At 44.7% G+C, this 27,605-nt stretch overlaps 1 protein-coding gene across 1 annotated transcript in view; it reads right to left on the bottom strand.

The window, feature by feature from the left end:
* Window positions 1-868: 868 nt before the first annotated feature.
* The window catches only part of CNNM2 (cyclin and CBS domain divalent metal cation transport mediator 2), a 123,152-nt gene continuing 96,415 nt past the window's right edge, over window positions 869-27,605 (bottom strand). The window contains 7 exon segments of the mRNA XM_005238975.4: window positions 869-3,666; window positions 5,853-6,037; window positions 9,820-9,885; window positions 12,367-12,460; window positions 15,817-15,986; window positions 18,110-18,247; window positions 25,543-25,686. Coding sequence (XP_005239032.3) covers window positions 3,457-3,666; window positions 5,853-6,037; window positions 9,820-9,885; window positions 12,367-12,460; window positions 15,817-15,986; window positions 18,110-18,247; window positions 25,543-25,686 — 1,007 coding nt within the window. The 3' untranslated portion in view covers window positions 869-3,456.

Raw genomic sequence — 27,605 nt, 5'->3', positions numbered from 1 at the left:
GTAGAAACCATGGCTAGATGCCCTCCCAGCCTCCCCCGGCCAGCAGGCCATCGTCCACCCCTCTGCCTGCCCCCGGAGGCAGCCGGATGAGGGGAACAAAGGCGGCAGTAGGAGCTGACATAGGAAGATGCAGTATCCTTTCTGCGAGTCAAAGCCTTGCCGAGGTCTGAGGTCAAGTCCAACGATTCCCAAAGCCACCAGCTGGTGCCCTGCGCCATGGCAACGGCTGGCAGCCCTGCCACGCATCCTTATGGCACTGCGGCACGGCATCTGAGCCTACCTGAATATAGGCAGGCAGCCAGCAAGGCAGCGAAAGCATAGCTCTCTGGCAGGACACCACCTGCAAGGGCACAGACTCAGATGCTGTGGCATCTCCATTGCAGTCGCGGCAGCCAAGCCCCAGCGCCGGCAAATGCCATCTGGAGGCTCAGAAGTGATCCTGAGCTGGGCGCTGGGCTCCTCTGCTTGCGACGGTTCCCACCACAACGGCTGGGAACCCCTTGCATTTGCTAAACAGTAAAACTGTAAATACCCTGAGAACAGGGAGACTGGATTTTTTCCCCTCCAGGGAGAGGACCATGCTTTGTTCTTCAAGCTAATTAGTAGTAGCAGCTCCTAACCCCTCTGGGTCAGGTACATATTTTCCATATGAAACACATCTATAATCAACTATTTTTATGGAAATTATTTCACTTCCCAGTACTGGATCTGTACAAATGATGAAAAACAGTCATGCAAAAAATTGCCTGCAAATTTTGGAACAATGCAGCATGGGCAGAAGCAGGAGGTATTTGCTTTGGGATCACATGGCTTTGGTTGGAAAAATTGGCGCTTTTTTTTTTCTGCCCTTTTTTTTTTTTTTAAGGGAAAAAAAAAAAAAAAGGGAAACACACACTGAAACAAATCTATAACCTGCCATAAGAAGCAGAAGTCAGATCCAGCGAGCAACCTCAGCCCAGAGAGAAAGCCGCCTTTACTTGAGCCTTCCCTCCTTCGGCAGGTTTGACAAAACGGATACTGCATCTCAAGTTCACCACTGTGTCAAACACTTCCGACAAACTTTTACATTCAGCAACACTAGATTAAAAACTGGCAAGGCAAATTTCTCGCCGAGGACAAACATCGTAACATCTCAACATTTTGCTTTGCAAGAAAGGTGCAATATTGGCAGCTCTCCGGGAATAAGCAGGGCTTGGGGTCAGGTCAGCCCGTGCCAATGCTGAGCGCTGCGTGCTCTCAGCGGCGGCAGGCTGGTGCACATCAAAGCAAGGATGGAGACCAAGGAAATGCTTTTAGAGGGAACTCAAAGTTAATAAAAAGCTAAATGTGAGAGTAAGGTTTTGAGGCCCCGTTTCCTCCTCACTGGGTGCACAAGTTACATACCGTGCAGTTTCTATGCCCCCTTGTGGGGACTTCACCCTTGCAGGTGGCTCCAAGGAAGAAGCGTACCTTTCCCATCGGGAAGGACAGCAAAAATTAGGGCTGCTTTCCGAAGCCGAGAGAGAGAGGAGAAGAAACACATGCAGACCCAACTGGCTCTGACACCACGCACGCCAGTTTCCTGCGGGGAGATCCTGCAGCAAAATATTGCACCTTTCCAGCCACTGTTCACAAAGACAGACCACGGGAACTTGCAGCAAGTGCCTTCCCCAGCCCGCGAGCAGGAGAGACAGGGCGGGCATGCAGACACAGAGAGCTGCGCAGCTGCATTTGGGGCTGGGGGCTTCTTTGAGGGCCAGATGAGATTATCTGGGTGTAAAGAAAGGAAAGGAAATGCTACATAGCCAGGGGCCATGAAAAGGCCTCAAAACAGAGAAACCACAATGCCTGATTTATTAATCACTCTAGATACTGAAGGCAACATTCACATTTTGTTTGAGACAGCACTGGAAGGGGAGAGGATGGCCAGGGTGCTTTTCTTTTTTTTCATTTGAGAACTTAAGATTCTGTCTGTGGGAGTGGGAAATGGGTGATGCACAACTGCTGCAGGTTGCCTCTTGCTTGCACCCAGTCTAGTCTGCATTCAGGTTTCTGGGGTGAAGGAATCGGTTTCTGTTGCCCAGTGCAGGGTGCCCTGCACTAGTGGCAGCTGGGTGGGAGGCTCTCTGCTCTGCTACCACGGTAATCCCTAAAACGGCTGTTAAAAGGGGCAAGAGAGAAGGAAAAGCACTAAATCCACTCAAAGGAAGGAATGTGGCTAGGAACAGCCTGGAAACGAACCTCTCCGAATCCCTGAAGTGCAATACACTCGCGTCTGGGAAGTTTAGTTTGTCAGTTCTTGGAGAGGAGAGGATGGTCCCGACTCCTCAGCAGAGCCCAGCCTTGCACTGGCAGAGGTTTATTGTCACCTGGAGGATGTACTTTGGGTGTAACTGTAGCAGCAACTTTTGTGTTAATACTAGAGATTGAAGGAAGGACGGGCACTGATATTCTTTGTCATTTAGCAAAGATTGCACATCCGTTCTGGCCAAGATAACGGTGTCCAGACCGCTACAGCACAAGAGTGCTTAAAAGCTTGTCATTTTGGGGTGCACACATTACTTCACCATGCAATTGTCAGGAACACCAATGAAAGATCAGCCCGTTACTTCACTACGGAAAATTACACCCGGATTTCATGACACCAGACTGCAGTTTCGCTAACCAACTCCTTCTCCCCCTCAGTATCATCTTCAACATACACAAAGTTTTTGGATGTTAAAAAAGTGTAAGTGTAACAACGCTTCTGTGTGCTTTACAAAGAAACCTTCTGAAATTTGAGAGATCATTAAATACCAAAGTAACCACTCCTTCCCTGAAACTTAACTGCAAGAATGTTAACAATACTCATCCCTTGGCCCTCCAGGTGGCTGAAACCAGAGGTTCCTTGAAGCTTGCTCATTCTTGGGACACAAATAACATACAAGTACCAGTTACTAACTTCTTCAATAGGGCAACAAAAAGGACCAGAGAGGGGTGAAAAGAGGCCTAAGGACATTGGAGCCAATTCACAAAACCACAACAGAGCCCATTTGAGGTTTGGGAGGGACAGAAACAATTTAAAACTCTGCAAAATACTTTTTAAAAACATGATCTCTCTTGAAAAAATAACTGGAGGAGCTTTTAAAACTTCTCCATATGTGTTTGAGAAGGAAAAACCCAACAAGGATCAAAAATACAGATAAAAAATAAACACGATTCTACTTTGCAAGAAGTATTTTCATCGTTCTCAAGGGTGGCTCACCATTCCCAAAGTACGCCTGGGGCTTTAGTCTCTCTTGCTCTTTGCTCCTTTCTTCCTGTTTCTTCCTCTTCTGCTCCCAGAACGGACGCAAAAGTCTTTGGTCTCAGAACACTGGATGCAGCACAGTGTTGCAAGCACATACTAACGGTGTTCACACTCGGGGAGGAGGCAGGAAGGAGCAAGGTCTGGTCCTGCTGAAGAGATGGGATGGGTGGGTTGTGGGGAGTCAGCTCCTAGATGGCTCCTTCACTGTGCATACTGTGGTTGGGCTTGTTGTGAGTCACACAGTTCTGTTCATTCAGCAGGTTTGCTGTCTCGTCTGGCAAACCATCATGCAGCTCCGTAAGAGTCAGTTCGATTTTAGTGTTTTCACTGTCCGAGGACTGAGGTGTTTTGTCCATCCGGGATGCCATCAGGGCATTTTGGTACTGCTGTCTTGAGATCTGCTCCAAGAACAGAAGGAAGGAACAAAAAGAGTCAGTCACGCTTTTGTGTCTCCCATGGGACACACCGAGAAACTAGTGTGCCCTCCCTTTCCAGATGATCACACTTCAACCCCCGTTTACCTGTTTCTATAAAACATCCCTGCGCTTTGCAAGCCTAGGGCATCCCAACTCAACACCACAGCATGGTGACATTTCCAGACAGGGTGGAAGCACTGAGCTGTGTGATCACCATGCTGTTCAAAGGCAGGGATTTATTCCTATGCAGAGATTTTTAAATCAGATCTCCATTTCCTTCTAACCATGCACATTTTTAGGGCCAGAACCAGAGTTCAGTGAAGTCTTTCTCCCAGCTTCAACGAGCTCCTGGTGAGGCTCTAACAGTCCCTATTGAGCCAGAGGGTACAAGCATTACTGCTCTTGTCTAGGCCAGTCAATGCAGCAGGACCTACAGCCTTATTCTAGTACATAAGGACATCTGATTCTAGAAAAGACCAGGATGTCCGCAGAGCCGAGTCCAAATTAGCAACCCGTGAAGTTTTCCACTGGTCTCTGCAAGAGCTGGCTGCAGTCAGCGGAACAGTCATGACAGGAGCCGGCCTAGAGCAGAGTGCTGCTGCCCACAGTGCCCCAGAGGCAAGGAAGCCTGTAGCCCCACGTATCCGGATATGGTGGTAGAGGGGAGAATTCCTTCTGGAGCCACAAGCAACCAGCCCTGAAAATTCCTCCAGGTCAGCCTTCTCAGCCAGGACAGGCAGCAGGATGCATGTGCACTGGCAGCCCCGTGCGCTACAACAGCAGTGGGTTATCTCAGCAGGCAGGAAGGTGGAAGAGGTGAAACGACTTTTAGAAAACTGTAAGTTTTCAGTAACAGCACAAGAGAGGGACTGGAAATGGAGAGAGTCAGATGGACCAGGTCACAACTCCAAAAGCAAAATCCAAAACATGCACGAGCAGGTCACAACCCTGGTTTACATGGTGTTAAATGAATAAATGCCCACATGGCACAGTGAAAACGCTAATGTTGAGCACTCTGACCTATATGTAAAGCAGACTGATGCAAGAAGGGATGCGCAAGTCTGATTGCAGAGATACCAGACAGCTTAGCATTCATTAGCCTCAGTACGAACACAGTGAGAGTTGGAAGGACTCCACAGAAAGCGGCCTAAGATGAGCAGCTGCTCTGTACAGCAGATTAGCCACTGAAATCTGTAGTGAGAATCACTGGCCCAGTGATAAATATTTACTGATCTAAACCTTGGAGGCTTGATCCATCCACCAGTACACTTGCATCTGTCAAATTTTGAATGCAACACTGTAGTCTACTTTAAAAATTTGGCTACAGATTTAGCATTCTAGTATCTCTATTCCACATTCGTAATATTGAATTAACTTTGACAGATTTTGAATTCACAAATCATTTGAGTTGCATACAAAGAAACTGTGAGTGTGCACTTAATTTAAGAAAAGCATCAAGGTCAACTTCTGGCCATGGGACATCAGCTTCCCTGGACGCCCAGCTGGGCTGAAACTGCTGCCAGCATTAGCTGTGCCTCAGCTCAGCTAGATTTCCTATCCCACAGGAGTCACAGACATTACAGCGTGGGATGCACCATGCTGGGGGACAGAGCTGTATCCATGCAGCAACTCACTGGTATTATGAGACATGAGCCTAACATGTGAAGTTAAGATAAAGAAAAATGTCCAAGACTTCTCCAAGCAGAAGTAGGATGGCAAGTCAGAAAGTAAGATCAAGAACCCCAAACTGAAACCAAAATCAAAAGTGAATAAAGACTGCAACCAACAGAAAATGTCTCATCCTTTAGAAAAGGACATTGTCTGATAATGAAGGGTCTCCATTTCCGATGGCTCCAAAGGCTTCACAAGGATACATCTTTCATAACTAAAAGCAGAGAGAGATTATTTTCTACAATCTTTCCTCGAGGGACCTGAAATCCAGAAACTTACATGACCAATCTACTTACAAGCCTAAATGAGAGGAACAGTGAAGACAAATCAATGGACAGCAGATACTGGCAAAAGGTAATTTCAAGCGATTTTTAAACGGCTGCTTTCATAATCCTATTTACTCACAGAGCAGTCTATAGGGACCTCCCTTCCCCGGGCTCTCCATCCTACCAGCCAAGCCCAGCTTTCCAGCAGGGCCTTTCTAGCTTTTTTCCTACCTTGACAAACTGAATGTCTGTGAGCGCTTTCACTGAGTAGTCTGGAACATACACTTGGAGGAAAGATGCATTCAGCTGGTTGTTGCTGCTCCCTAACGTTGGTGTCACTGCATCGATGCGATCACTTCGGTTTAAAGAGTCTGAGTGATTCAACCCGCAGGGCCGAGGTGGAGACTTGTTTTCGGCTGAGGAATGGGCAAGAGCAAAAGATTTCTTAAATCAAGTAGAAAATATTTAAAGTCACCAGTTTCAAAGGGACATAATATATTGCAATGTAGCACGAAAGAACTGCAAATACTTAATCCAGTCATAACTAGACACAGAGCTAAACAACCAAATTACCCTGAAAAAGAGTACATTTTGAGTCCAGAGGTGGTAGCCGACATCACAGAGTATGCCTTAAACAAACCTGGTTTTGTTTTATGTTGCAATGGCCATGCCCTGGTCACAGTGCTTTAGCTGATGAGCGGCAATGACCAGAGAAAGGTAACTTCCCAAGACTCACTTACAGGAGATCTTGATAGTCAGACCATGCTTAATAGATATTTATTTTTCTTTCTTAATGATTTACAATCGTAACTCCACACCAAACCTTTCATCCACAGTCAGTCCCAGTCAACCCTCACCCCCGCTTTTAATCCACCTGGTACCTACATATGCCTTGTTCCCCGAGTCAGAGCAGACGTTTTCAAAAATAGTAAGAGTGCCAGAGTCCTCAGTGGACCAGAGTGCAGTCCACATGATGATTACTTCAACATTTCCACTAGTACCTCCCAGTGCTCAAAGGGACAAAAATTCAGTGAAGGAGCGCAAGCTCCACGTGGTACACACCAGCCAACAAAACAGCAAAAACAGTCCATGCTACAGAGAAAAATCCGTGTCCAGGAAAGGAGTAAACTAGAGACATCATTTTCCATCACCAGCCTTTAAGCATTGCAGTGTTTCACTTGAAAAACCTCGCAGCTGTCCCCTGCAGCTATGACTGGCCACAGTTTATCCCAAGTAAACGTGCTTTCAGGAAGCCACACACATTTTGCATCCCCAGCTTCCACCCACACAGTCACCAGGAAGACAGGAGGGAAGAAATACATCCTAGGAGAGATCCCAAGCCCTCCTGCAGATGGGCTTCTCCCTGGATGCACACACAGTACACACTGATCAAAGAACTGTCTTTGGGACTGGTGAATTTTTGGATCTTGGTGCAGTTAAATTTCATTCAGCCAGACCAAACTGAAACCCGATGTAAATTGTGCTACTTACCATGTGACCCCCACTCTCAGCTGAAAGATCGTTACCATATAATCTTAAGAGACAAAGTCTCTTTGCACAAGTCAGCAACAGTATCCTTGCAAGCTTTTCAAATTCTCCTTTGAAGACTTTTCTATAGATAAACTTCTAAAAAAAAAAAAAAGCACTACCTAAAATTCAAACCTACCTCTGTCACTTAATGACTATACGTATAATCTCTGCTTGCTCAAATGACACAGCCTGTTCTACATCTCTGCATCCAGCCTCTTCTAAACCTAACGCCTTAGGTGCTTCTAGAAGCATGGCAGAACTGCCCTGTTTTGTATTTCCCATTTAAAATCCCTCTGATGTCTTTTCCTTCAGTTTTCAAAAAGGGAACAGAACAATCCAGGTTCTGACAACGCGGCCGTTTTCCTGCCATTTCTGCAGTGTGGAGGTAGTGCAGGTCCCCATGGCAACACGAAGCACAGGCTTGGGGGGAGCACTCAGAGCCCTGCAAGGTTTTCCTCCACACCGACTTGCCATCTTGAAAGCCACAGCAGGCTGCAGTAACTGCTGCCAGGAGCCAAAACTCCTTCTGCCTGCAAGGCTTGATGCTGTAATTCCCACTGGAGAACAAGGAACTGTGAAGGCTGAGCGAACTTGTCCTGTCTGTCCCACCTGCGTACACAAAATACAGCTGTGTGTGACGAGAACAGCATCACTGCCGCTCGGGATAAAGGTTTCTGTCTGGAACGGCTTTCCACTACTGTGACTTATATCTGCCCTTTCGTCTCACCAGGGGCCTTATAGTACATTACTAATCAGAAACAAAGGACAGACAGCAACATGACAAAATATATTAAAAAAAAAAACAAACAAAGAAAAAGGACAGGTGAAATGAAAGGATGGAACAAAAAAATAGGATTACTAAAAATCTGAGGGAAAGAACTTCTGGACCACGTACAAGTTAGGGAGGGAGAAGAAGAAAGTTAGTTAACGAAGAAGGAAGGACACGAAAGGGGCAGATGACAGAACACCAGGCAGGTCCGTGTCTGCAGAACGGCGCCCTGCCAGCCCAGACCCGGACAGACCTTTTCTACCCAGGTTTCCCCATACTCTTCACCTTTCAATACAGGGGATAAAGAGCACAATCCACAAGACAAACATCAGTACAATTGTATAATGAATTTGGGCATGACCAGCAGCCTTTTTAGAAGGACCCAGCAGAAGGTCCAAGTTTCATCAAAACTGGTACCACACTGTCATAGTGACCAGGCTTACCATATCAGTTCCTTTCAAAGGAGATTCTTCCCATTATTATTTTCTGTTATTATTTTGGTTTTGGGGGTTTTTATATGGGGAAAACGCTATGAAAATATGCTTGGCATTTATATTGGAAACAACCTGCATGTGCAAAGTGTACACTTATTTGTAGCAAGGAAAAGGAAAAAGAAAAAAAAAAGATGACCTGGCAAAACAAAAAAAACAAGCTAAAAAAGATAATCAAAGCCGCTGAGCTTAAAAGAAAGCCATCAGGTACTTTAATTAAAGAAAGATTAAATTTCTCTCCCTTCTTTGAAGTTTAGCAGCAGGAAACTTCAAGAGGGCAGGAAAAAAATCCCCTGCAGGGCAACAACCTGTAGTTTGCTTGGAATGTGCATGAGACTAATTTAAGGACTGATGGTGAAATACATTTTTGTAAGTGAAAAAAGAAGAGGGGAAAAATACAGGAAGCAGATGGTGAAAGTCTATGAAACACATGATGTGTATTAATGTTTAGGAGATGTTTCGCTTAAATATGCATATCATTATCTTGTTTGCTTTTAGGTCTAGGGAAAGACATTTCGTCTGAAAAAGAAAACTTCAAAAAGAAGAAATATGTTCACTGTGGCCCAAACTATTTTAGGATTCTGCTCTTCCTACAGACTTTCTAGATGGGTTTCTATTTTCCTCAGCTCCTCTGTGCATGCAGTGTCTGCACAGCTCACTTCTTGACCCTTCCCAATTTCCAACCACTCAACCACATCTCAGAACTCTTTTTGGCTCATTTTGCTCCCTCCTTGGTCTCTGCTCCCCAAAGGGATTTCTATGTCAGTCAACTTGGTTATTCAGCCAGCAAAGGTCTTAAGCAAAATGGGAACCAGAAAACCCCACAGGAGGTCCCACAACCTTCTTGCACATTCCATTGCAAATCAGTCCACTCAGTACATCCCTGTGCCAGTCTGTGGCATTAGCCTCACCGAGAGAAAGCTCATAGCTTTTGAGGAATTGAAATGGCCAGACTATACACAAACCATAGAATTCACCCATATGAGAATGTAAGAATTCTTTCATTAAAGAAGTTTTCCTTTTATGGCAGTTTAACAGCAGCCATTCTCCTCTGCCAAATGCATTTTCTTCAGAAAGTTTTAAGCCTCAGCTGGGGGAAGAATACCTTCTTTTAAAAAAAATCTCCCCTCTTAATTTTCCACCAGCATACACATGAGACTCAAGAACAAGCACACATTACCAAATACATTTTCTTCAAAGCGTTTTTAGTTCTTCCCATTTCAGTGACTCTGTCGTGTTGCTACCAGTTACCATAAACAAAAGTTCAGGATACCTACCTGCAAGGCATAACTCTGTGCTGGACTTCTCCCTAACAAGCAAAGGGGTCAGATAAATACAGACTGCAGCTGACTTTTTATGGCATCAGGGCAGTCACAAGAATGGTGAAAATAGAAGCATGCGGATTTACCTGGAGAACCTGCTGCTAACAACTCTGTTCTGCTGACAACAAAGGTACGAGACAGGGACAAGGGAACTAGAAGAGGGAGAGAAAAAGGATGAGATCACGACCAGAAAGGCGGCAGCTATCCACACTCAACAGGGGAAGGAGCCAGTTCACACATTGAAGAACTAAAACCAAAAGTGCAAATCAACTGTGAAAAAGTAAAGGGTTAAAACACAAGCAAAACCAAAAAAGACAATCAAACAATTTTAGGAATAAACCAAAAAAACAAGCCTAAGGAATTACAGTGAAGTGAACAATTTTCATTTGCTAATTGGAATGGTTATCCAACAGAGAACAGTCCATGAAGGTACACTCAGTCTTAAAATAGTTCAAAAGGAGCAGTGGTGCCCATTCCAGCCTGGAAAGCAAAGAGTTAAACAAGCTTTCACGGGTGCTGTTCCTTATGGGAGTCAGACAAAAACAGAAATAAAGCCAAAAGACAATTCACAGTAGTTCAAGTCTTCAGTAAAGTGTCAAGTGATACTCCAACCTCATCCCTGTCAGGATGGGTACTGTACTGCTCATCATTACTGCAAGTCCCTCCCCAGCTACAGTTAAAGAAAAAAGCTTCACTCTTTTATTGCTTTTGAGGGGGGGAGGGGGGGTGTCTGTGTGTGTGTGTGTGTGTGTGTGTGTGTGTTTTGTTGTTGTTGTTGTTTGTTGGGGATTTTTTGTTGTTTGGGTTTTTTTAAATGTTTTACTCTTCTATTACTGACTTAACATTCCAGGTGGGAAGAGCAGGCATATGAAGTCTATTAGGACACACAGAAGAGCAGGAGTTTTCGCTTGTTCTGCAATGACTTACACTTTCACTGAACTTTCCTGCTCTTTCCCAGTAACAGAAATTTATTTTTATGAGCTCATCCTAACAGAAATCTCAGGATGTTGTAAAACATCATAGAACAAATTCTATAAAGCCTGGAGGGAAAGCCAGCAATATGAGGGATTTGCTACCGGTAACAGATAACCGGTCAAAGGTAAACAAATCCAAGGTTGGTCAAGATTAATTTAAAATAATTAATTTAAAATCCTTAAGTCTGAAACAACAAAATCCAAGACGGGTATGTGAAGAGGAGATCATTTGACCTCACAGGACTTGGGGCAACTTGGGGCATGGTTTTGCGGAGTGTTTGCAACATGAAAAAAAAAACAAACAAAACCAACTACATGAAAACATTCAAACTGAACAATGCTGTCAAAACAGAGATGCCACAAGTGATTTGCATAGGTCTGGTAAGAGAAGTGACCATGCCTAATGCAGCTCTGTGCCTGGCCCAGATTGCAAAAGCTGAGCTGCAAAGCTGAGGGTATGATACAGTCGTACTCACATGTGTCACGATTCCTCGTGAACACTGCTGCTATCGCTCAGATAAAATCCACCCAGTGCTCTGCACGCTCTCAAATCTGTCAAGCCTCAAAAGATGTAAGCCAGACTAATCAAACTGAAGTGCACACAATTAAGGAAGAATTAGTCTTGCCTGTAGGAGTGAGTTCACACGTCCAAGAGAACTGCTGTTGTCTGCAGAGTTTAATAAGGCTATATCCACAACTTATAAAATAATTTTCATTTCAATGCTGTTTGCTAATGTACATACACATAGGTACGCATACACAAAGGGAGTGCTCATGACTGTACAATTAAAACAAGCTGCCTCTCAAGTGGAACATAAACCTTGCTGCAACAGGAGGACACAATTTCAGCATGTAAAACTTCTCATCTCTAAAGCTGAGCAAGCAGCTTTGGGTCAGCAGATGGCCAACACCAGCAGCAGCGCCCCAGCTCTCCCCAACAGGGCTGTGGATTCCCGTTGAGGTTGAGATCTTAGTGGTGACACTGCCGGCACCAAAACACATCACCAGATACTGAAACAGAACACTGGAGCTTACTTTCGGTGGATTATAAGACAATCCCCTTAGCTGCTCCTACCAGGTGGTAGCTTGTGCACCAGGAATTGGCTCACACCTTGCCCTCAGACACCAGCTCTCCCCCTCGACGATTTCTTGTTTACATTTCCACACAAGCTGAGAGGAGCAATCGCCTTTCTTGCACCTTTGCCCTCCTCTTCCTCAAGAGAGCTTCAGAAACCAGACCCATAAAGCGAACCATCCAGCTAACAGGGCGGTTGTACATCGCACCGCTAGATGTCCCTCTGCCACTAATTATTTATTCCCGTTAATTCAATCCCTATAACCCTACCCGTGAGCAAAACTACAAAGCTGTCCTCCAGTACCAAACACATCACTTGCTAAGGCCGACACTCTCATCCTCCGGGTGCTGGCAAGCCACTGCCAGCCACTGGGTTTCGGAGTCGGCGCCAGCATTGCCACCAGCCCCAGCCCTCCTGGGGACACCGTGCCAGGCGGGCAGTTTGGCTGGCGGGGAGGGATCCTTTACACCAGTCCCACAGACGGGGCGAGGGGCTGCCCTGCACAGCCTCCTGCCGCCGCACTCATGGGACGGGCAAGCTGGCGCAGGAGCACATTCCAGAAGCAGAACGTAAGAGGACATACCTGGCGATGCTGTGAGGGCCATCACCCCATAGTAGGAAAAAGCACCAGCTTCAAACTTCATCCCCTCTTTCCCAGCCTCCACTTCCACTTTCCCCTGTCAAGGAAAAGGAGAGAGAGCTGCAATTAAAAGGGACTGTAGGTCTCGAGGCACAAGACCAGACTGGAGCCCTGAAAGCTAGTTTTGCCTGACATTCCCTAAGCAGTGTCACGGTCCCTGGAGTTTTTAACGGTGCCTGAACAGGGACAGACCCTGGAGGGCAACACGCTTTTGTGCCCTGAGCTACCTTGGTCTTTGGTGGCCCGTGGCCAGCGTAAGTCCCTGCAGAGGAGCGGGATCACCCCACCGCTTTGGGGTGGTACTACTGCCCTGCCCCAAGCGCTGCCAGGCTGCTTTCCCTCAACACAGAGTGAGAAAATATTCCCCTGGTATCACAACAAGCTTATACGTGGAACAGTCATCTGGGGTCTCGAGACACCTAGTTATTTTGGGCCACAGCTGACATTCACAGGAGGAGTACCCCCTGACACAAACATCTGGAAGGGAGATGAGACGCGACACGGAAGGAGGCTGTCTGCCTTCAGCGATGAGATTCCCACAGACATGAAGCACTTCTTCCTGAAGGAGCAGTCTCGGGGCTACTTTGGCTTTCTCTGTTTCTAGCAGTTTTACATATTCCAGCACCCTTAACTTAAGACCCTGCTCCTTCACAGGATTTTGCCTAGAAGGACCCTCAGTGCTTCCTAAGCTGCACAAACCCACAATTACCACACAAGTGCACCCATTTCTGATGTGGGCTGAACCAAATGTTTAACATCACATCCCACAAAGGACTCTAGAACAGAACCCATCACATCAAACATAGCTGTAAACATCCCAATCACTTTGGTTTACAAGTACCCAAAACTAACTGGCTTCTTACTGGGGCCTGGTTTTCACGTCCATCCATCCTTACTGGCGCTGCACTGAGAGTTACACCACTGCACATGGAAGAAATCTCACACAGCTTTCAGGCTGAACTACACAAAGGTTGGGATTTCAGGCAAACAATGTAATTACCTGCAATGCTTTCCCTCTGCCTAGGCTGGAAAGGGCAGACAGACTGCTCACCCCACGTGTACTAAGTAGACTGAACATCAACTGGACACAATCGGGTCAAAGTCAGTCCAAAAGGTAGGTTTTATTTCTATAGGTTTATTTCATTAAGCAGCATTTAAATTAAATAATCATACCTTTAACTTTACAGTACTGTACTAGGGCAGAACAATGTGAAAAATGAACTTAAGCTGTATGAACCCTGATACCAAGTCGATTTGTTGTAACTGTTCCAGATGAGAAAAACCACAAAACCCACCTAGCAGGAAGACAGTGCCTAACTCACAAATCCACTTTCTGCTATCACAAGCAACGACTTCATATAATCCCTTTTAAAACCAATTTCACTCCACAACACAAATAAGTAGCTTATTTGTTCATTATAAGCCTTCCAAAAGGTACAATTTCATCACCCAGGCAAAGACTGGTTGTAAACAGAGCTCTCAACCTACTTACTGCTGGTAGTTATTCACCAGCCAAGATCAGGTCTCCAAAATACATACAAACCCAGGCTTTGATCTTCACATACAGTCAGTCTGGAGTTAGTAGCTAAACACAAACTAGTAATTAGTAGTAGGAGTTGAATTTCATTTCCAAGACCATTGCTTTATCAGCACACACAGCACTTCCAAGCTTACCAGTGGTGGCCATATGAGGACCAAGCATGCTTGGCATAGTCACAGCAGCTGAAACATTATTAAAAATTCCCTATACATGCTATTAGATGTGTTCTGCCCTGTTGAAATGCACGCACATGTGGTTTCTGGTTTTTCACTGCTCAATGTTCTAACAGGAGTTTTAAAAAAACATGATTACAAAAAAACCAATCTCAAACCGCTACAGAAGAACCTCCCATTAGCTAATGGAAAAGTTGTTGCAAACAGGTGACATGCCAGCTAAACCAGTAACTCTACAGAGATTAAATTGGTACAATTAATGCACAGAATACACATCTAACTGTGTTCTGGCATGTGTTTACTGTGAAGGTATTCTTGGTCTTTCGACATGAGAGAGTAAGTCCAAGTCCATTTCAGTAACAAAAGCAGAGTATTTACCTCCCCTTGATCCTTGCAGAACCAACCCCGTTACCATTTTTGTAGTATCTATCTACGGCAAGATGCACTTTTCCAAATGCATTATATAGCCAGCATGTTGTGTTTGCTAAATATCTATCGATTGCAGAATAGCTCAGAAAGAAAAGAACAATCAGTTCCATCTCCCATGTCCTCCATTTACATCTTCACGGCATTACCTCATTCAGGAGCATTACCTTGCCTCTGGAATATTTCAGATTGCAACAATTCAGTACATAAGAAGAGCAGTTAAAGAGCTACCAGTGGCTCCTTAAACCCTTGAAAAACTACCTTTTTTTAAAAGATAACTGCATTAATCCACAATATCCTATTCCAGTGTTTTCTTAATTGTTTATCACTGATAGTTTAAACACACGCCCACACCCTTCTTTTTTTAAGGCAGGTTAAGGAAGATTTCAAGCCCTGTGTTACAACTCTAACTACAATGCTTGTGTTCTTACAAGCAAACCCAACTTCAGTTATGCTGGATAGAAACATAAGCACTTTTCCAGCAAAATCTCTCTTAAAGGACCGTTCCTCCCCAAAAAGTACTGTTTCTGGTAAAGCTTTACATAGCCATTCAAACATTCCTGTCAAGTCACAAAACCTGGGAGATGCCAGCACTGGAAGCAATCCTGTACAGAACAAGCAGAAAAACAGTCCTTCCACACCACCTAGGGCTCCAGTCTAAAAACCACCCAAAGGGGACAGGGTGAGTGCTTGGATGGCAAGGTGCCCAGTAACCACAGGGGCTGTGGCAGGAGGTGGCATCGGTTCAGTAGATGGCGCAACGTCCCCACGGAAACCTCCACTGCTTGCAACACCACAGGTACAGAGCTCAAAACTTCACAGAAAAATGTCATTCCTCTACACATTCAAACTCCCCGTGCCTCCTTTTGCAAGAGGAAAAAAACACATGTGAGAAAGGATCCTGGCCAAACTCCTATGACATGCTGGTTTTTGCATGCCAAGCGATGCCAGCTGTATGCAGGGATTCCTTTGCATTCCCTACCCTAGTGATACCTAAAGCATAAGTAATTTCCAACAGATGACTGGAAGTAGCAAGTGCTGTCTACCCTTTGCAACTGGTTTAACTGAGGCTGAAAGCAGCCGAGTGAGCTCTTCAGGGCTGGCAAGGCCATAAAGGAGGCAGGAGCCGTTCCCAGGAGCCACAGCTTCATTCCCACATTTGAAAAGACAAACTCAACAACTGGAAGAGGTATAGAGAAGGATATGTCAGGAGATGAAGGATTTTGCACGTATCTACGTAATCATATGTCTGACCTGTAAAATGAGAACAAAGTAGTCGACGGGCTTGTTTCGCTGGTAGAGGTAGTGTTCTGGGGCTTTCTTGTTCTTCTCATCGTACTTCAGCTCCTGGATGACGTTGGGATGTTTTAGCAGCCTGAGAAGGATCTTCTCTGACATCTGGGATGGACCAAATGCTTCTACTTCTATAACACAAGATACAACTTGGCATTACACTTCATATGCCTGGCAAGAAGTCAGCAGTACTCGTTAATAAGCATTTGCCTATAAAAGACACACAGATGCAGAGAGATCCATTATGGAATTGCAGGCTTCCTGTCTTTTGAGACTGTTAGATATGTAAGGGGGAGGGGAAAAACCAGCACACCCCAACTTTCATTACTGAAGTATTTTTCAAAACAACCAAAACCCATGTCTTCATCTGAAAGGGAAAAGAAAAGGCAGTCTTGCCCTCTTGAGAGTTCAGTCACAGTTGTATAGGCTCGTTGGAGAGTTGTATAAATGGAAGAGCTTTACAATTGGGGACAGAGAACCTCTGAATTTGTTTTTTCCTTCCTCAAAAGGTATTAAAAGTTACCACATCGCTGCACTTTTTCCAAAAATAAAAAATACATATATTAAAAATCACTGTTTGGGGCCTAGAAAGTTCGCTCTAGATAGATGTTCTATATAAATGAAAGACACAGCTGGGGCTGCCACAGTTCATACGGGAAGTTACTCAAAGTGAGAGACAGTGCAGGTCAGTTCAAACCATGTGGGATTAATGCCTGAAACACTGAACACATCCCCTATGCACTTGCTCTTCAGTGTTCCAAACAGGAGCTGTTTGAAGCAGAAAAGCTCATCCTTGTGTGGGAGATTTAAGCCAGGGACGTCGAAATTTACACATGCAAACTGATAAGCTGTCCTAACACCTCATTTCAGAATAGGACTGTAAACGACCCAGTACCTTTCATCTGCTAAAGATACTATTCTCAATTTAGAACAGAGAAACCAAAACTGTAGCTTTCATGTTATTTAGCAGTGGCTTCACAGACAGACCTGGATTTAAGCTACACAAGCCTTTCATCCATAAAACAAGTAGAGAAGCATCACTGTCAGACTATGTCTGTTGAGCAGGTGTTTAGGGAACTCCATCAGGCCTTGTACCACTACATGAGCAATGCCTTGCTTGCTGTTAAATCCGCATCTTCCTGTTGAACTGCTTCCTCTCACCAAGGACATGCTCACGTGCACATGAGCCGTAGGAGTCCAAGCCTTTCAAGGAATTACTGCCCCTCAGCTGAGATGTGATAACCGATCACGTACATGCTTCCTTCAAGTCACAGAGGCAAAATAAAGCACGAAGACAGACTAGGAGCATCTAGGCAGGCAGTTACTGCACCTTAGAGGAGGGCAAGTACTAACTTCCAACCGGAGCTGGCAAATGTGAGACAAAACAACTTTATCATTTTCAACCCATGAACATATGTTGAACATAGCTGTGAAAGACGCCCGTCTGAAAGGCCTGCATGTGAGAAGTCTTTATATGTCAAAGAGAGACAGCACGAGCAATAGGAAGGTATGTTTTCCACAAGCTCTCCCGTTAACAGGTCTCATCTCTGGGCTGAAGGGACCAACTTTACGACGAAAGGCAATATCAGCTGCAAGAAACCATTCAAGGCCCTGGCCTCTCTGCCAGACTGCCAACCCAAGGGCTAAAAACATCAAGATGTTCTGGGATGGAGACAACTGTCCTCTGAAACCTGAAGTCATCAACGGAGGTCACACAAGCCAGCCAGAAATCCATTTTAAAAAGTACAGTTCAACCACCTGCGCAGTCTGCATTAAATGTGTCGGGAGAGTTTTTCACCTGGAGTCAAAAAGTCTCATGGAACAGGTTTAGACCTTCCTGCAAAAAGTCCAGCATCTCTTTCTGGAGAAGGCGCCAGAGTGCAATTACAGTCAGCTGGCCAGTGGTATCGAGTCCTCTTTGGTTTGTTCCCTGAGCTCTTCCTAATGGGGTGTACTTGCTAGTCGTTAATCTGATGGACTCTAGACATGCAGTGCGGCACTTGGCATTCATCCTTACCTTTCAGACCAATTTAAAGTTACTGGTCCACCCCTGGTAAATGTCTCAGAGGGTTCATGCCGACACTGAACACAGGAGAGGAGAGAATTTAAAAAGAAAAACACAACAGTGGCATTATTTGTCACCCCACAATCCAGCCTCCCTTCCCGCCTGCACTGTCCCACCCACCTCACCAGCCTTTGCTGACAAACTGCCTCCGAGGCTCTGGCATCGCAAAAAAAGATAACCCGCACTTGCCTGTTGCCAGGAACCGGTGCATTGCCAGGAGGAGCTGCGGTGATATTTTAACCTTCATCTCGCTGTCTGTCTGCTTGAAGGCAGAGAAGTCCTGCTTCCTGTCCCGGTGAGCTACTTTCTTTTTCGTCTTGTTATCAGCTGGGGAAGGGAGGGTGGGAAAAGAAAGGAAGGAAGCGATTTCTGTTAGAACGGGGTCCAACACAAACCACGCTGGATGGAGTCAGCCAGGATGGCTGCCCCGAGCTCAGGGCGCAGGCAGACCCCTCTGCAGTACGCGCAAAGCCCCGCTCATCCACACGCAGCACAAAACAGGAACAACCAGCGAGCTGTGCCGTGGGCTCCCTGGGCCGTGAGTCCCTGTCCTGCAGAGCCACTCACCCACGGCCGCTGTCACTTCTCTGTTACTTCAATGGGGGGGCAAGTCTCTGCTTGCAAACACCTAACTGCAGAGCAGCTCTGCGTATGACACGTAAGGGGTGTGTGCACATCTAGGTGGGGAGAAGTCCCCTCAGCACTACTCATGATCAAAAGGTGTTGTTCTACAAGAATATCTGTGATAGCTACTTTTTTCATATACATTCCTTAAAGAATTCCCAGCAGGTACATAGACTAAATATACGACGACCGACTTCTTATGCCATACCACAGCTTCACTGACTCTTCACAGCTTTGGCAAAATCTGCATGCCTTTGGTCCAAGTAACTCTCCATGTCTAGCGTACATGGTTTCTTTTGTCCTGTCCAAATTTAAGCAAAGGCTAGCAAGGTGTGCAGCCTGGAGGTGGGAATCCCTGGCACTGAAGCCAGAATGAAGTACAGCGTAGCTTCAGGAGTTCAGATCTGGGGATTCACCTCCTAGTGATCCTGGGCTCCTGTCCTTTATTCAGCTAAATACTTGCCACGTGGTTTGTCTGCGTCTTAAAACAGTCTCCACGGTGGGGAATCCCCATTTATGAAAGATGGAGTTGCAGAGGCACAAACAATCCAGCTACTATCGTCCACCCACTGATCTGATCTGCCAAAATGTCTGGGAAACCAGGTAAGTGGGGAGCTACAGGCGTGTTGGGGTACAATGTACGTCAGCTCCAGGGAGAAGAGGCGTCTGCTCAGACGGCAGGGTCTTGCTCTTCTCTGCTGACATAGCGCGTAAGGTGGCAGTGGCTATAAGCAGCAGAATGCTGTCAGACAGCTCTGAACTCCACTGTATATTGAAGGAAACCCAAGTCTTGAGACAATTACTGTGAGCCCCCCAAGACTTGAGGCATGGCTCAGGTTCTAGGGTCTTAGTGGGGAAAGATACTGAAAACACCGTAGTCACTGGTGTAAAATTACTGGACTTTTGAGGGATCCCAGGCAGTTCTGGTACACTGATTGACTGCAGAGAATTCAGGCAAGCACCCAAAGAGGTGTAGGTGAAGCTAACATGGTGAAACCTCACACATATTCCCAGGTACCTCTTGCCAGATTTTGGGTTATGCATGCAAAGATGATTAAAGTGATGTACCACAGCAAGGAAGCCAGTGAGACCTGGAGTCCTGTACATGTCCAAATATATGATACAGACTACACAAGGTTCAAAGCGGTCGAGGTTGGGTCTTGGAAATGCACAATACCAGTAATTAACAGATTTCTAGAAAGATCTTCCCAAGTCACCTAGCTTTTTAGATACGAATACATTTAGATCCTCAACTTCCCATGGACAAGCCTCTACTACAGGACTATGACAGTCTCAACAGCAACGCTGCACAGACAGTAATGTATCTATCTAGATATAGATATCTATCTACTCTAGATACCTGAAGCTCATTCTGTGAGCAATGCAAATCAGAAAGTGTGAGATACTTGTTCCTAAGCGCATGGAGCAGAACGATGATGACCCATGCCTTTTTTCTTCTTTGAAACCAGAAGCCTCTTACCCTAGCAGTACTTTACCCAGGACCTGGACTACATCAGGGACTGCAGTTTCTCTTCCAAAAGCAGGAATAGAAACTTAACCAAGGGAGTGGTTACAGACTAAAAACAATCTCTGCCTTAGGAACATAGTCTGAGACAGACCTTATCTGTACTTGCAGTTAAAGGAAAGATGGATAACAAAGCAATAGAAAGCAAGCAGGAGAAAAGTCTCCCAGAAGCTCTCACTAGGTCCTACCTCTTGTGAGAGATAAGGAGAACAGAAATGGTGTTTTTTCCTGAAAAGCTCAGAGAATGCTATTTTTTTACAATAAAAAAGGCTGAGATGCTTTCTCACAAGGAGCTCCATCATTGCTCTCTTCAGGGAGGCAAAAATCAGCACAAGTACATGTTTTGGCCCCGGGACAGGGAAACACCTCTTCAGAGGGCAGTAAAGCATCTCTGCCTTTCTCCTGTGAATGGTCTGTACCACCACAAGCTTCACACTGCACTTCTGGTACCTCAGAACAGGGCCAGCATCACACGGATGGGTGTGATGGGAGGGTGCCTGAAATCTTTCTGTCTGCATTGGTCACCAAGGTAAGAGACCCAAGCTTTTAAGCAAAGGATGGGCGATTTCAACTCCTCCTCCTGTTTCCTTGCCAGCTTGTCCAGAAACCTTCCCCCAAGAAAAACGTTACACAGTGAGAGCTTTAAGCCATACGTCTTGAAGCCATTATCTTGGCTGATTTTTGTAAGAGATTATCTTAATTGGTTTTCGCTATCCAAACAACTTCTGAGTTTCCTGTAAGACATAGGAACGAAGGACTGGATGGTGACAGAAGTAACTGAATCTGGACCAGGTATTTCCCATCTGTCATTTCTACAGTTAAGTGAGATGGAGACCCGGGCAGTGAAGCTAACCTGGCATGCTGAAGAGATCTCTGCTTACAGAGTGCTGTGACGCTGTTTGGTTCTGCAACATGAACAATGTGATGCATGAGGGATACCCTCAATATAACTTTTGGTAAGATATCAGCAAATATTGCAACCATCTTCAGAAGGTTCTGGGAATCAAATCAAAGGTAGCAAGGCTGACTGTGAGCTCCTGGGCTGAAGGAGAGAACTCAAGAAGAGGACGGGTCCAAATATGGTCCAAATACAAATAAGGTTGTGATCTCTCTTGTAACATTCCTGAACTTTCAGGCCTGATGCTGAACACCACAAATGCCTGCATACATTTCCTTGAAGGAGCCAGCTCTGGCTGGAGACAGCTACAGAACAGGGAGTTCAAACCTCAGATCACCCATTCAGCTGGGCAGGCAGGCAGCAGGCTGATGGGCACTGCACCCAGGCAGCGTTCTGGGAAGGTTCTTGTCCTCATCCTGTGCTCCTTTTTTTGTCTTTTTGACTTTAGGACAGAGCAGACATCTGCAGTGAGCTCCAGACAAGAGAAGGGCAAAAATATTTTACCAAATAGAAGTGTGGTTCTGTCTGGCACACAAGAACTGCAAAAGGACAGAGACAAGCAACTGTTTGAGATGCGCACCTATCAGATACTCCAGGAAAAGAAAGTACAATTCCCAGATGGCTAGATTCGCTGACCCTGTGCCCATACTCAGCGCTAGGATGCCCAGCCCAAGGCAGTCAGAGGTGGATGCCAGAGTCTCACCCAGCACACACCCCACGTCCCCTCTCCCTCATCCCCCCACTGATGCACACACCCAGGCTGACAGCCTGCACCCCACACACCGCACAGGTCTTTTTAAGTCCGTGAGTTTGTTGCATTTTAGAAGAAAGGTTTAGGAATTAACAAAAGTTAGTTTTGCCAGTTCTTTTTGTTCCTAGCTGGGAAAACCAGGTTGCCCTGTGTCTCATGCATGTTTCAGCAACTGACAGGAAGGCAGCAGGACTAAACCTGAAGCTCTTTAACAGCCTCAAATAGCTTCCTGTAAGGATGCAGCTCCTGCAGCCTACCAGTGCCAGACAGCAGAAGGTTACCAAGTCCACTGTCCTAATGTCCAACAAGGTGAAAGCATCGTTTTCTAACAGGTGGCAACCACCTTGGTATATCTAAAGATGAGATTGCAGCTACACAAAGCTCTGCTCTCCTGGCGCAGGATACTGATGTACACCACGCCAGTATCTGTAGGTCTTGCCATACAAAGCGGCGTTGCACAAGCTTTCCTATGTTGCTACACCTTCACTGGATAGCAGCAGAAATACTTTGTAGGGTAAAGAATTTTTATTCCCATAGCTCCGTGGTTTAAATAAGAGAAGTGATACAGAGTTTACTATCCCATATATTTAACATACCTGTTTTGACAGTTGTTTGGAAATAGGAATGTTTGGGTAAGATGCAGTCTTCCCCTTGGGGAAGTGACTTGCTAAGGCTAAAAAAAAAAAAAAAAGTCCATTAGGTGAAAGCTATTGCAGCCGCAGGAGTGCAGCTGTGTAACAAACGTGCCCCATGGCCTGGCATCGAACACCCCTGCAGCGTGGGCTTGCCAGGGGTCATGTTCGCCAAGACAAGACTGCTGAATGGCACGGGGGTGAGGATGTAGAAATGCAACGTAAGCTGATGCTTACAACCAGAATATTTACCCGCGACATGTAGAACACGCACACAAGGGTGTGCTAAGGTATCTATTTTGTAGAAAAATCCTAGATTTTACGCAGGGCGAACCACCTGTGAATTGGTGTGTCTGAAAAACAGCAGCATTCCAGTTGCGCTAAGGGGATGATTGAACTTGTCTTCAATTAGAAAGAGCTAAGACAGGCCACCAGTCAAGCTCAGGTCATAACAGTGAACTCCACATTCCTCAAGCGGTCTGAGGCCAAAGCAGAACGCACACCTTTCTGTCCTGGGTCTCTGAGAAGGTTGAGAAATGCTCTGCCACCATGGGAGTGCAAGAGAGATTCCTGTAGTGTGTCAACCATGAAAAAAATGCTCCAACTTTCCAATACTAAGAGCAAAACGCACTGATAGCTCTTCACTGTGACACTGCCTGAGACGTCATCAAAGCCTACTTGTCCATGACAGAAAACTCTTCTCCCCACCCCATCGGCAACCCCAATACAAAGTCTCATGCTCAGAAGTACTCAGTCTATCCAGATGTTGATGGGTCAGGCATACTTAATAATTTTCTTGCTCCTGTCTTCTTATCCTTGCTCCCAACATCTCTGTAAGCCATAAGACATAGCAGACCAGAGCAAACTGAAGAAATACCACATCTATTGGGCACACAGCCCTCAAGAAATTCAGCTGCAGCGCTTCAGCACTGAGAGCAGCTTTCAGCAAAAACTGTAAATACACGATTGCTTCTACCCTAACACAGCTCAAGTGGATTTTCATGGCAACAGCAGAAAGGCACACCAAGGTCAGCCATTTCATCAAATTTCAAGTTTCCATCAAAGCAAAACAAAACATTTTTAAAAGTTCAGAACAAAGGCATAATGACACTGCCAAAATTTTGCGTAAGGTCTACTTTTAAGTAAACACCTAGTATAGACCAAATCAGTCCAAAGGGTTCAAGCTGGCTTGTTCTCAGCTGCGCAAGCCAGCCTGGTCTTACAACAAACAGCATCAGAGAACTCTAGTGCAAGATGGGGTTACTAGCACTCACACACTGATATCAACATCAAAAATAAGCTGCCTTAACATACTGCAGACCTTCAGTAAACCCCAAGCATGTTCTCATCACTACATCAGTGGGAAGTGGTTACAGCACATCAATCTGCCCAAACCCATAACTATGACATTTTCTGCAGTCCTCACAGCTTCTCTGGATTTCTGTTCTCTTGCTTGCTGCTACAGTTTCCTTCAATCTAAACAGTGGAATGAATTCCAGTGCTTCATACAGAAATTAAAAGTTCATCTTCATTACATAGCAGGAGTCACCCCCCAAAATTTCCTGCATCCTCCAGAAAGCCTAGGAAGTAAAGTTTCCCTCCTGTTCTGAAACAGGAATTCTCAATAGTAAAAATCTTCCCAGGAAGGAGAGTTTCAACTTATGTTTACAGCAATATTTTGTTAATCTAGAAGTCTTCAGATAGTAAAATCAAATTCTCATTTCCTTGCCCTCTAACATGCTATTAATGGTCAAAGCTTTTTGTGTCCTGAAGAACAACACAGCATGATATGTGTGGTTTCTCTTAACAAACAAGGGGAAAAAACCATTGAAAAGCATATGTGATGTCTTTTCACTTGGAGAAACATGGAAATACTTCAAAGTTGATGAGACAAAGATAGGATTTTTTTGGAGTATAACAAAGTCTGAATTCACCCTGTAAAAGCATTATGTTGTAACTGATTAGCTCAACAATTCGTTTGTGAAGGTATGAAAAGAAATAGATACTAACTGGACTTCTGTGATTTGCATAGTAATTATACTGTTTAGCATATCATAAAGCACAATTGTCATTTACATGAACCTTTGGGAGCTTAAATACTGCTAAAATACTGACCAGCTACAGAAAGTAGTTCAGGCAATAACAATCTCTTAGGAGAAGTAGAAGCATTGTCTATCCCACAGTGTAAAGTGCTCATTTGGCTTGGAGGGAGGATAGAACATGCTTGCACTGGCCTGAAAAGGGTGCTGTAGATACATTCAGATCCCTTTCATGAGGAAAGAAAAGAAAGGGCAGCTGAACAGCGCTAAGGATATTTAAGATTATTTCTGTTGTTTCTATTACAATAGAATCTAGAGACATCCTTGTGCTACACACAAATACATAGTAAAAAATAGCATCTGCCAGCAAGTGATCAAAGCACAGATAAGGCAGATGAAGAATGGCAGAAAGGAAGCCTGTATGCACAGGCCAGATTGTGCAGATGGGAAGAGAAGCAATGACACTTTAGTTAACTGACCAAAGACCAGACAGACTCTAAACTGGGAAAGAAAAGAGTCCAGATCTCTCAAGTCCCAGGTAACAGTTGATCTGCATCATCTCCCTCAACATACCTTAACACAAAGGAAGGAAGGAGCTGTAAAGAGTCATGAAAAGGAATCATTTAGGACATGCTAATTTTCAGCCCCGAAGAAGACTTTCCATTCTCGGGTTTTCTGAATGAGTGACAGAGAGAGAGTCTAAAGAGATTCCATTCCCCTTCCTTGAGGCATGGTACTCGCCTGCCTTCTTGCTAAAGCACACGGACTACAGGTGCTTCAGGTGGAGAGAGGTTAGGGGAAAATATGGGAGGTTGTGAGCACTGGAACAAAAAGGTTTAACAAGGCCACTGCGGTGGAGAACAGCTAGCAGGAAAGACCAGGTTGTTGCAGATGTAAACCTTCTTGATGGAAGGGTCAAATAAAAAAAACCTGTTCTGTTTCTGAATTAATATGGCATAAAGGGGTGAGGTGCCCATGCTGCAAAAAAACCCCAAAATTACTTTGGCCATCTGTGGGATCTACAGGTCATTTGACCACTGAGATTTTAAATCAGCAACTTTGCATCTCTCAAAACACAGCTATTAAACACAACCGCTGCTGCACAGAATCCTCCCTCTTGTCTATAAAAAAAAGTGCAAATATTTCTACTCACTGTATAGGTCTGTTTCATCCAGAATTTCCGACTTGATGATCTCTTCAATCACATCTTCTAAAGTGACAATTCCCAGGACTTCATAAAAAGGATCCCCTTCTCCTTCATTGTTTACTCTTTGTACTATAGCCAGGTGAGACTTGCCTGCAAGGAGACAGATCAGCAATTCAGACATTTTAGAAATTCCTGAAAGATCAGAAATTATAGCAGAATTATAGACACATAGCTATAAACAAAAAGACAAAAAGGCTGGCGTCAGGCTTCATGAAAAAAAGAGGCAAAGTTTAACAGACGCTTAAAATTGTAATCTGATTTCTGTCCGAGAAATGCATTCCTGGGTCACATAAATCCACCTAATGCACTAAAGGAGAACGGCTAAAGAGATCAGTGTTCTTTTTCTAATGTCTTTCCCAGTGAAACTGTCACCTTGGCATTGAGTTCATTATATTATCTTGTTGACAGTTGTTCTACTTCTTGTCTCAATACACTGGCAGAAGGCGGCCAGGCTGGAGACCTCCTTTGCAGCAAGCTCCCGTGGATGTTCTCCTCAAGCTTGGAAATAACAGCAACAATGGCCAAACCACAGAAGCATGTGGACAGGGTAGAGGCTGAGGATAAGAGGTCAGCCCAATCCATGGGTTTCTTTTTCTCCTCCCTCCCTCAAAAATAATTTATTTGGACATGCTCCACCAGGGGGGACAACACACTTACTTAGGAATTAATTAATAAGTTCAAAGTGACAGTGCCTGATCAACAAAAACTAAGTGGTTCTAAAGATCCCTGAGCTGCATCATTCACAATGCAATCTATAATTCATAAAGTCCTTCCTGCCACAGGAATAATAATAATATTAATATTATCATGCCCCTTTGAATGTGCTTTGATATCCTTGGTTGCCAGCCTCCCTAGCTGCCATTGGAAGCCAGTCCTTTGTAAAGCTGCATAAAAAGTAGCGTGCATTCAAAGGGCTCACCAAACACAAGTGGCATTCTGGAGCACAAGCATGGCAGATTTCCAGTACGCTTTCTGAACTACCAGGAGGTAAGCAACATTATCTCACATTCCTCTTTGCTAGTCTCAAAAACGATACTTATCCCCGTCCATGGAAGATAACCAAAATAGTTCAGCTTTGCTTAGACCCCTTTATAGGCAATAATGGCCGCGTGTTTGAAGATTCAGATTATTAGACTAACAAGCATTCAAACTATTCCAACCCAGACTTACTCACGCTTAAAGAATGAAAATATCCCGAACAAATTAGACAAGGGAGGAAAACTTATCAACTACTGATATAAACATTGCATCAGGTCAAGTCAATTCACTTTGGTAAGTTTTTCACATCTGCTTTCCCAGGGACCCAACATAAGCAGTTAAAAACAAATTCTTGGTGAATGCTGTCTGTCGAAAGTTAAATTCTTTTGCTATTCCCAGCTTGTGATCATTTAAAAGGAATTTTCCAAAGCAGGGTCTAATATTAGACTCAAAATGAAGTTTCCATTCCACTTAGGCGATATTCTCACCAAAGTAACTACTGCATAATCTGATTGTCTTGGAGCTACTCGTTTAGATGCAGATGGACATACTTTAAATACCAACTCCACAGCACTGCTGAGTCTTATCTTGAGGAGACCTTATTCTACAGTGAATTAATAGAAAGATGATTTGTGATTTTAAAGGATCAACATTCGTATTGTACTGAAAATCTTTCACTGTGACAGGTTTTATTTCTTTGCATTCCTTGCAAGACTTTCTTTTTACCGCCTAATGAACAGCATTTACAAAAAAAAAACAACCACCCACAACCAACCAAACTCCAAAAAAACCCCAGGAGGTGGCTTCATAAAGACATGAAAGATTTAGTGTACTATCATCATTACTGTTCCCCAGTAATATATTATTCCAATTACACCCTTTCAATACAATGATGTTCAAGAACAACTGTGGCACAAAGAAAGTCACACAGACAAACCAAATATTGTAATTTATTTCACAGCGTCTGCTCAGATATTAGCATATTTGCTTTCAAGTCAAAAGACGTGACTCCTTCAACAACCATTTCTATC

Source organism: Falco peregrinus, chromosome 1 (genome assembly GCF_023634155.1).
Source record: "Falco peregrinus isolate bFalPer1 chromosome 1, bFalPer1.pri, whole genome shotgun sequence".
Lineage (NCBI taxonomy): Eukaryota > Metazoa > Chordata > Aves > Falconiformes > Falconidae > Falco > Falco peregrinus.
Note: the sequence above shows the minus strand (reverse complement) of the source record. Positions and strands in the feature narration are given on the sequence as shown.